This window comes from Malurus melanocephalus, unplaced genomic scaffold (genome assembly GCF_030028575.1).
Source record: "Malurus melanocephalus ecotype Western Australia unplaced genomic scaffold, MMel_1.1 scaffold_28, whole genome shotgun sequence".
NCBI lineage: Eukaryota > Metazoa > Chordata > Aves > Passeriformes > Maluridae > Malurus > Malurus melanocephalus.
Window position 1 is genome coordinate 1914912 of NW_026623260.1, and position 10679 is coordinate 1925590.

Here is a 10679-nt window from a genome sequence, read left to right on the forward strand (position 1 = left end):
CCTCCAGCTTCAGACAAGGCAGACACAGTTTGCCCTAACACAAATGAGTTTTTATTGAGGTGACTCAGGGAGAGGGGAACTGCACATGGACAGACCAACAGGAAAAATAAATAATTCCATATAAATAAGATACATAAATAGTCCCACATGGCAGAGACTGCCTTGAAATAAGAAATAACCCTGGGTCCCAACAAAATGAGGGCTTCTCCAGGCAAGTCCTCAGATCCCATCCCCCACCCTTTATCAAACCTCAAGTTGTACCAGACAATTCACAATTTGGGAAGAGACAGGGCACAGCTGGGCCCAGCACAGCCCCCTCTTTAGTATAGCAGTTGTGGAGTGGCACAGACCAGCCCAGAGCCACTGGCAGGGCAGGCAGCACCCTTCACCCCTGCCCACCCCTGGAAAGGTTTTTTCCTATCCCACAGCACCCAAAGTTTGAGGTSAAGGCTGTGGCAGCTGTCTCCAGGCCATGCAGAGGGTCTGTGCAACTGATGCATCAACTTGGACAGGGCAACGTGAGCCCACAGCACAGGCAGTTGCCAGCCCCAAACATGGCACAGCCACATGGCTGCAGGACACTCACTCACCACCACCTCCCTGTAACACCCCAGTCCATTCATCAAGACCAGCACCACCAGAGCAGGAGCTGCCAGTGGGAAGACAGCGATTGCCCAGAGCCAGTGAGCAGCAAGGATATCCAGACCYGCTGCTGTAACCACATCCACGTGTCTTAGTCCAGAGTCCAGCTGAGCACTGGAATATAGAGTGCCCAGGAGGGTAGCCAGCACCACATCATACCTCCCATCCCACGGGAGGGCAGGGGGAAACCTCTATGTCCAGAGAGGGTTCCCTAAAGTCCCACACTAGGCCTCAGCCCATTCCTGGAGAAGCTTGAGGATGTATCTGAGGCGGTGGTGGAGCTCAGGAGAGCAGCCCAGCTCCTGGATGCTGCACAGCTTGTAAGTGTAGGAGTTGCGCTCCCGGTTGATGTAGGTGACAAGGCAGGAGTGATCAGGCTTGCTAATGATCACCTTGGTGTGGTCATTGTAGAAATTCACCTAGGAGACAAGTTGGGCTTGGTTTAACCCATGCTTCCCACAGCATGCTGGGAGCCAGGATGGAGCCACACTTCCTGCCTCAACCCGTTCCTCCTCCCCAACCTGCCCAGGAGCATCCCTGCTCCATGCCCCACAGCAGGAATGCACCAGCCCTAGCACCCCTGCTGCTCCATGCCCCATGGCAGGAATGTGCCAGCCCTYGGGGCCAGAGAGAAGCATCCCCCTGAAGTGTCATGTCCCCCCATGGGCTGGGGAASATGGAAGCAGCAGCTCCAGGCACTGGAGCAGCATCCTGCACCCACAGCTGTTTTCACAGCTGGATTTTGCATTTGGGCTGTGGCAGACAAGACCCAGCTCAGGCCAAGAGACCCCCATCTGGCCTCCTTCTCACAAGGGTCTGGGCATCTCCACGGTGCCCCACACATACCTGGAGGGTGCCATTGCTGAAGAGCATGAGCAAGGCTTGGTCAGTCTTTACCCACTGCAGGAGGAGCAGGGCTGGCTGCCCAAGGTCATCGATGCTGGGCAGGTCACCTCCCTTTGAAAGAAGCGTCTGCATAAGCCACTGGTCTCATACAAGGGAGCGCTGCCAGCAGCACACACCACACCAAACCTGGGTACCCCTTCARTGGGGTCCCCACTCCCAGGGCACACTGCTGAATGTCCACCCAACCACAGTCTGCAAGCAGGGAGTACAGCCAGCCCAAGTGGGGTGGTCAAACCATGATCCCATGTCCAGCCTGGGGCCCAACACTCACCTTCATGAGATGCTGCTCCATGTAGGACGCAAAGTAGCGCAAGACACTCATCTGTCCYTGCAGCTGCTCAGGGATGGCAGCCACGGAGAACACCAGGTGTTTGCTGTTGGTCGGATTGTAATGTACAGTCCTGCAGGGAGCACAGCATGAGTTTTGGGGAGGTCCACCCTGGCACAGACTTCCCTTGCCCTTTCCCACCCAAGGGACTTTCTCAGAGACCAGCCCCATTCCTACCACTCACCTGTGGTTGGGGGAAAGCGTCATGTGCGTGCCGTTGTTGAAGAGGACCCCAATGCTGCGGTTGGAGAGCTGATAGCCAAAGCCATACTTGTTGGAATAATCCACCCACTTGCTCACCCAGACAAAGTGCTCATGGCGGGCCAGGGAAGCAGGGTTTYTCTCCGCTGTTGGGAGAAGAGAGGAGATGAGCCCTGTCCATCTCACCACCCCATGAGGGAGCAGATCCTTACAGCAGGCTCTAGCACCATTTAGGGTGCTGTGTGTACCCCAAATATGCCTTAATCCCATGGGGAAGGGGATGTACAGCACCCAATCCCATCCCAGAGCAGTCCAACCAGTTTACCTGGTGGCATGGAGGAGAGGCAGGTCCGCAGGAGCCGGACAGCTGACTCGATGATGGCAGAGGCAGTGACGCAATCTTCAAAGGCTGCGGGGACAAGATGACAGGCTGAGTCAGCCGGCCCCGCTATCAGCCCAGGAACGACAGGAAGCTTGGGGCAGGCTCAGGTGGCCGGGGCAGATATTGCTCACCTTCACAGCTGCTGGCCATCGTTCCCCGGATGGAGGGGGATGCAGATTTGTGAGAAGTCTCCTCCACCACAGTCTCCACAGGGCTGGAGCTGGCACTGCGGCACGATACAGGAGTGGCCTGCAGAGAGATGTGGCTTCATCACCACCCTGCCCGCTCACCCAAAGAAGGGCGTGCATGGCCTCAGAGATGTTCTCACCTCATTCCCTTCCACAGTTTTATAGCTCATCTGCCGACAGATTGAAGTCTTTACCAGCCCAGTAACCAACTTGGAGATGTCATCCCTGTCCTCTGAAGAGCCCTTCTTGGCTGAGGAGAGAGCAAGAGATGAGCACACTGCTGAGCACAGGGGATGGGGACATCCAGGCCACTCCTCCCAGTAGCTCAGCTCTCCCTTTTCTGCTCCCATGCCCATGGAAGCAAGGAGGGTGTCAGACAGCTGCCTCCCACTTTCACTTCCCAGTTCTCATGCAACACAGGGCTTCCAGGAGGAACTGCCCCATGGGTTGCAGCACTGCATCCGCTCTCTAGGCACACACCCATGGCCAGGCCACCAGCACAAGAAAGGCAGGGGCACACCCAGCTTGTGCTGTCCCCAGGCAGGGGGTCCACAGAGACCCATCAGGAGATCTCTCCAGGAGAGAGGATCCACTTCTCCCTGAAGGAAGGGTCACCCAGAGGCTCCCTGGCAAGCCACAAACTCACCCTTGGGTTTCTTCTTCCCAAAGAGTGTCTTGGTAACTTTAGCAAACAGAGTCTTTGCAGGATTGGGGGGACTCAGTTCTGGAGCCATCACGCAGCTGCTGGGAGGGAGCTTCTCAGGCGTGTAGCCCTGCAGAGAGGTCAAGAGAGAGGTTTGGTTTCCATAGGCCACATGCCCCAGGCAGAGCAGCTGCCCTGGGCTGACCGCAGTCATTCACATCCCTCCTGACAGCCAGCTTGTGTTTCCGTCAAGCCTCGGAACCACGACTGGCATCAGCACAGGAAACAACCCTTGCTATAGTAACAAGGCAGCAGAAGCACACCAGATCCCTCAGTTCCTCTGGCTGGCATTTGGACAGGACAGCGGCTGCTCCCTTTGAAGGACTGAGTTTAGGACAGGACAAGGACAGCACCCCTGTACAGCTCCAAAAAACTCATCCCACCTGGACAAAGGTCCCTTAACCCAGCCCCCACCTATTCACCTTGAAGAACTCATGGTCCAAAATCTCATCRAGGGTGAGGCGGTCCTGGGGGTTGCGTCTGAGGATTCCGGCGATGAGGTGCTTGGCAGGCAGGGARAGGAAGACCGGGAGGGTGTATTCCACCTGCTTGATACACCTGTAGGTCTCCTTGAGGTCAGAGGTCTCGAAGGGAGGATTCCCACACAGCAAGGTGTACCTGGGAGGGAACAAGCATGCCACTGTCAGATCTCCACTAGGTTTGTGACTCAGCAGCATTTAAAGCAAGGAAGTTATTGGCATTTGGCCGGCCACACCTGGCTGAGAACACCACTTCCAGCCCGGACAGCCACGATCACATCCGGCCACGCTTCCTCCTAGCAACTGTTTAGAGCAACAGGCAAGGAGCTTTGAGGAAGGACAAAGAGCTGGCAGGCAAAGGCCACCCGCTGTTACCACTACTGCCACCCGTGTGGCCACCAGGGTGGAAAAAGGAGCAGGAAACTTGCAGGCAGCGGCCAGGCAAGGGGCTGGATGTGCCGAAACAGCGACTGCTCCCTGAGCAAACAGCGCGGCAGCCACAGAGATTTTCCGTTGTTTATCAGGTTCACAGTGCGGTCAAGCYTGCTTTGAAGCAGAGCTGAGTGCCGCACGAGCACACCCACTCCCTGCAGGTCCTGCTCTCGCAGACCCCACACAGCATCCCAGGATGGCCACAGGCAACACCTGCTCCAAAGTGGGCTGGGCAGGATGCAGCCACTCACTCCCCTCCTCCTGCCTCTCAGCAACCACTGCAGAGCCATGAGGCACAAGCACAAGAAAACCTCCTCATCGGGCTGCCCACAGAGCAGCTGCCCCCAACCCAGGCAGGGTATCTGGACCCCTCCCCACACAGCAGCACAGACTTACATGACACAGCCCAGAGACCACACGTCCGACTCCGGCCCATGGCCCTGCCTCAGCAACACTTCTGGTGCCAGGTAGTTGGGGGTCCCACATATTGTCCTGTGGGGCAGAGCATCAGATCAGTGCATGCTCAGCATCCCTTCAAACAGCCTCTCCTCCAGGCACCAGGCCCTGGGATTTAGCTTACAGCTTTGTCCTCCCCACTCCATTTTGCTCTTYGTGCCCCAAAGCCCCCCTCCATCTGTGAGGAGTCCCATACAAACTCCCTCCTCTCCAGCTCACAGGGATCAGGAGCAGCTGCTCTTGGAGAGCTGTTGGGAAGAGCCTGTCCCAGAGCTGAGGAGGAACAGAGCCTTTGTGTCCCAGCCTGTGCAGCCGGCACGGCAGCCAGGCAGGCACAATAGCAATAGTGAACACATTGTTCTCCCTGACGGCTGCAAGCTCACTCCTGGAGGAGCCACAAAGCCCCCAGCCCCCTTGCCTTGCCTGCAGCTGGAGCAGAAATTGCCCCCTCACCCCAGGAAGGGGCCCTAAGGCTTCCTCTTCCAAGACCAGGAGGGACCCTTCACCTCTCCACTCTCCTGGGAAGCCACAGGAGGAAGAAGAGCAGAACCCCAGAGGATTCTGGAATAGGAAAATCTCAAGCTTACTTTTTCTTCTGGTCAGAAACATCCTGGCAAGCAGCCAACCCAAAGTCCCCCACTTTCAGCTCCATGTTTTCATTGATGAAGAAGTTGCCTGCAAGTCAAGGGCGATGCRTCACCACAAATACCCCRGGGASAGCTTGYTCCCCACACAACACCATGCACCAASCACAGCACTCACCAAGCTTGAGGTCTCTGTGCAGGATGCCCTTGAGGTGAAGGTATTTCAAGCCTGAGATGATCTGTTTGAGGTAATAGCGCACTTCGGGCTCCAGCAGAGTATGGCGGGCTTTCCAGATGTGGGCCAAGGACTGCAAAGGAAGAGATGGCAGCCTGTGATCGCAGGCAGGGAAAACAGGCAACCGTGCTGACTAGGCAAGGGGTAGACAGGGTCAAAGCCAGTTCTTCCAGAAGCTGCACATTCACAAATAATCCTTCTTTCACAGCCATGACTTCAGCAGACTCCCCACACGAGGCTGAGGCTGCTCCGCAGAGCCAGGGGAACAACTGGATTTATAATGGCCCCACCGTGAGAGGCTGCCCAAGAGACGGGCAGCTGAAGGAGTGCCCAGTGCTGTGCAAAACCACACAGCTTATGGTGAGCTCAGAGGGTGTGACCGAGCTGACAGCTCAGGAGAAGGGGAGTGCTGACAAAACACCTCGGTAAGGCCTGCTCCAACCAGCTATGGCTGTTTAGGAGATCCTTTGACAAGGAGGCCACAGCAGCACTGACCTTTCTACTGCAGTGCTCCAGGAAGATGTAAATGCTCTCTGAGTCCTCAAAGTAGTGGGAAAACTTGACAATGTGCTTATGGTGCAAGTCCCGATGTAGCTCGATCTCATTGGTGATCTGAAAGAGAGCGGCAGTGCCAGGTGAGCACAGGGCCCCTGCTGCCCCCCACYAGCCCAGCACCCCACCAGCCCCACGGCACCCACCTTCTCCCGCTGGTGGGGTTTGGCCACCCGGCTGTGAGGAATGACCTTCACGGCATAGGTTTTGTTGCTGGAGAGATCTGTCATTTCATAGCATCGTGCGAACCCACCCTGCAAGGGAAGAGGTGGTTACGGATGGGTGAGAGATAGCTCCTACCCCTGCCTGCTTACCAGCCTCCTCCTCCCTTCCCTGGCAGCACAGCCCGGTGAGCGTCACGAACTCCCTCCTGCTGCATCGCCCACTAAGATCTGAACTATGATGCTATCAACCAGGCATTTTCTTTACCCATTTCTTGTAAAACCTCCAGGGCATTTTTCCTCCCACTATGGCCGGACTTTGCATCTTTCCACATGATAGATCAACCTGGAAAGTCCTGCGCAGGGCAGGAAGCCCGGAGACCGGAGGCCATCGAAAGGCAGCCCCATGGAGACAGGTTTTTCCTGCCGTGATGTCACCCTCCAATCTGCACACTCAGCCGCCGAGCCCGCTCGGGCCGGGCTGGGAACCGGCACCCTCCTCCTACACACGCTGCTGTCAGCCGGAGGAGAAGTTGCGTGCGGCAGAGCGGCGCGGGCCGGCACCTCTGGGAACCGGGGCACCCACCGGCCCACGCACACCCCGCGGGGCGCCCCGAAACCGATGAGGYTCCGATAGCCGCCGAGGCACGCAGCCAGCCCCGGTGATTCACTGCTTCCAGCGCTGCTGCGGGCCCGCCGGGAGAGGCGGGGAGAGTGGGGGCGGCGGGCGGCAGCCGAGGGGCTGCATCCATCCCCGGGCCGCGGGGTCGAGCAGGCGCGCAGCCCCCGCCCCTCCCCGGCTCACCCCGACGCAGCCAGCGCCCTCCGCGGCGGCCCAGCCCCCTTCCCGCATTCCCGGTACCTTCCCCCATTCCCGGTACCTTTCCCAGCAGGCGGCCCTTGCAGTAGGAGCGGCCGGAGATCGGGTCGGTGATGATGCGGGTGGTCTCGGCCGCGCGGGGCGGGGGCGCCGGGGCGGGCGCGGGCCGCGCGGGGAGGGAGGCGGCGGGGAACGGGGGGAAGAGGCCGGCGGACTCCATGGCGGGCGCGGCAGGACGAGGACGCTCCCCGGGCTGGGGCTCCCTGGGCTGGGGCTCCGCCGCGCCCCGCGCACGTGGCCCCGCCGCCGCTGCCGCCCCGGGAATCCCGCCGCCTTTATSGGGGGCCGCGGTGACGTCACCYGGGTAGCCCCGCCCCCKGGCGGCCCCKCCCCGCCCTTAAAGGGGCCGCCGCGCGGGAAGGGGGCGGAGTCCCGGGGTTTTAGGAATGCGGTGACACGCCCCTGCCGGTCGTGACACTGGTGGTGAAGTCCAGGCAGGGTCCCGCTGCCTCCTCCGCACAGTGACACCCCCGCGATAGATGCACCCCCCCGCCCACAGACAACCTCCCTTTGAGTCACGGGTTCCCTGCAGTCACACCGAGACCCCACAAGCATGCAGAGCGCCCTCCTCAGCTCCCTCCCCTGTCTCCCAGGTCACACAGAGCCCCCTCCCCATGAACATCTGTAAATACACACACAACACACAAGGGTGTTTCACCTTACAGGTGTCAACAGTGCGTGTCACACGACCGTCTGGGGACCTCACACATCCTTCCCATGGAAAGGCTGTGGCCCATGGAAGGATTTCAAAGCCCACGTGTTCCTTGTGTTCCCTTCCTACCTGCTCTCCCTTGCGGCAAATCTGGATGCTGGCAGATGCTCCCCAAGACCCTTTCACCCTGTCAGGGCCCAGGCAAAAGGGGTCACAGCCCACCCCAGGTGGGGCGCTGGGCACGCAGGGAGCAGCAGAAGATGCAGGAGAGCTCTCTGGCCAGGCTGTTTCTGGGTAGATGCCCCTAGGCCATGCTTAGCTCCAGCCCAGCCCTGTGTCCCAATGCCCCTGAAGCAGCCCTGAAATGTCAGTCCCCTGCAGCTGCCCACAGTTGCCAGTCCAGACCGTCCCGCTGGGGACCACCATCCTTGCCCCTCGGTCCCCAGGCACCCCTTCCTGGGRTGGCCTGGCTGTGCTGAGGGCGCAGTGATGGCCAGGCACGGCGCCATAGCGGTGCTGCTCTCTAATGGCCGTGAGGAGAACACGCCTCTGTCACCCGAAACGGGTCATGGAAGGATGCTTGGCATCTCTCCCTGCCCACGGGCCCACGTGGGAGCTGGCAGAGGTGGCTGCAAACCCACAGCTCCCAAGAGGCTAAAGCAGCAGTGTTGCAAGAGCCCCTCAAAAGCAGATCCCGCTGCCCTTCCCTTGCTCACACCACACACAAGGTGGCTGTGTGACCACTCCTTGTTCTGTGCCTTGTTCCAGTTTCCCCCTGCTGTAGCTCAGGGCTCTTGCCAGTGATGCTCACTGTGCTCCTGAATATGCCGAGGGCTTTGCACGAGCATCTCTGGCAAACAGCCCCGTTCTTCCCAGCACATCCTCTTTCACCCCGGGGTACTGGGAACAAATTAACTCCCTATTTTTCTGCAGAAATACTGAGAAAACCTGCCTGAAGAGAGAGAGGAAACAACACGAATCTGTCTGGTTTTTCCGTTGGGTTTCCAGCTTTTGTAGGGGAAGCACACGCAAACTCACTGCCCGTCAGCAAACATGGCCCAGGAGCAGGCTGGGATGCTGCTGCCCTCKGGGGAAGCTGCCTGTTTCCATCACGGCCCCGCGCTCCCTGGGGCGCTGGTGGCATCACAGGTTTTCCGATGGGGCCCCAGCTCGGGGCTGCCGGAGCTGAGTCAGCGTCTGAATGCAGTGCAGGGGTGGAGGCACCCAGGAGTGCAGGAAGGCCCCGGGGGATCTGTCTGGGGATGATGTGACAGACAGGGGCTGTCCCTGGATCCCCTACAGATGCACAGTGGGGACCTGCGAGGACTGAGAGCTGCCGTGTCTGCTCCTGCTCCCCTGGGTGAGTTCTTGGGAAAGGGGCATGGGTGGACCCCAYAGCCCATGTCCTGCTGAGGCTGAGGCACCTCCTCTCCAAGGGTGATGGAGCCTGGGAACAGCCCCCCACCACCTGCAGCTGGGGTCCCCTGGCGTGCAGAGCATCTCAGTTATGGGTTTTCCCATCACTAATCTGGGGTGTTGGAGAAACTGTGGTTCAAGATCATCAGCCTGTTGGGCCTGGGGCAGGGGAAGGCTCTGGGGTGAACTGCTGGCTGCCTGCAGCTATTTAGGTGGAGTTACAGGAAAAGGGAGGCAGGCTCTTTGGGGAGGTGTACGGCGAAACAAGGGCAGGCACCCAGTGCAAGTTGCATCAAGGGAAATTCCATCTAGATGCTGGGAAACCTTTCTCCCCTGTGTGTGGTAAAATATCACAGGAGCCCAGAAAGACTGTGGGATCACTGTACCCTGTGATACTCAGCCCTGGCCTGGTCCCCCACCCTCGCAGCATTCMGTGATGCTCAGCAACATCAGGAGCAGTGGAGCTGAACCCAGCTGCCAGCTCGCCTCTGCACCAGGGCTGCCTTGCCAGGGCTGCATGGCATTGCTGTGTGCCCTGTGTGCAGTGCCTGGGCAGCAAGAGCAACACCAGCCAAGCATCGGGGTGCAGGCAAGCACCCAAAGATTAGGGTGACAGCCCTGACCCCCTCAGTAGTGGGGTTTTTCCATCCCTCAGCACAGCTCTGCCAAACACGGGCCTGCTGCCACGGAGGAGGAGGATGGAGAGGGTGGTGGGTCCCTGGGTGAGCTGGGGAAGGAAGAACCACAGACAAGCCCAGGAACTGGCAGGTTCCACAAGGCACCGCACATGCTYGGCCCAGATCACATCTTACCCACCTTCACCAGTACAGAAACAAAGAGCTGTTGGTACCACTCTTTGTGCCTCAGTTTACCCAATTCACCCTGCAGTGAGCACATGTTCAGGGGGTGGAAACAGAGCTCCCCTCTCCAGCACTGCTTTCTATGGGATGTAGGGCTCATGTCTGCCTCTGCTCCTCCTTACCAGTCTGGGATTTGTGTCGGATGGAAGGAATTCATAAGGGGTCCGGTGATGGAGCGTGAAGCTGGCCCTTTTGGCCCCCATCCGCCAAGAATGTCCACTCTGCATCCTTTCTCCACTGGAGCTGTCAATTGCACCCAGCCGGACAGAGCCCTCTCCCCATCCCAGGAGAGAGAGGAGCTCTGCAGAGCCCAGCCCAGCCCCTCTCCATGAGCTGGGGGGGCCGATGATGGAGTACGGAGGGGGCTGGAGGGACACACGGCTTGTGGGGGGCGGGCAGAGGCGGTGGAGAGGGAGAAGTTGGGAAGGAACAGTTTCTGGGGATGAAGAGGGGCAGGATGATGAAGGGATGGGTGCTGTGGTTTATGGTGGAGGGGCACAAGAAGGGTGAATACCGGGTTGATTGCCTGCAGGGGAACTGGGTCAAGCGTAATTTGGGGGTACCACTGCACCGTGCGGCTGGTGGGTCCATTGCTGGCGGGACCCCTGCGAGGGGACTGGGC

General features: G+C 59.2%; 1 protein-coding gene across 2 annotated transcripts; it reads right to left on the minus strand.

The window, feature by feature from the left end:
• Window positions 1-28: 28 nt before the first annotated feature.
• Window positions 29-7384, minus strand: PLK3 (polo like kinase 3). 2 transcript variants are annotated; one of them, XM_057390603.1, is made up of 15 exons: window positions 7131-7384; window positions 6235-6342; window positions 6032-6148; window positions 5480-5609; window positions 5305-5392; window positions 4658-4753; window positions 3773-3968; window positions 3294-3420; window positions 2788-2897; window positions 2591-2708; window positions 2403-2507; window positions 2061-2223; window positions 1820-1949; window positions 1489-1599; window positions 29-1061 (listed from the first exon to the last, which is right to left on the minus strand). In XM_057390603.1, exons 1-15 carry the CDS (start codon window positions 7287-7289, stop codon window positions 867-869), a joined length of 1953 nt encoding a protein of 650 aa, XP_057246586.1. In that variant the 5' UTR covers window positions 7290-7384; the 3' UTR covers window positions 29-866. The 2 variants fall into 2 exon arrangements, with proteins under 2 accessions (XP_057246586.1, XP_057246587.1); XM_057390604.1 differs by having other exon boundaries at window positions 2403-2486; window positions 7131-7383.
• Between the last annotated feature and the right edge of the window lie 3295 nt (window positions 7385-10679).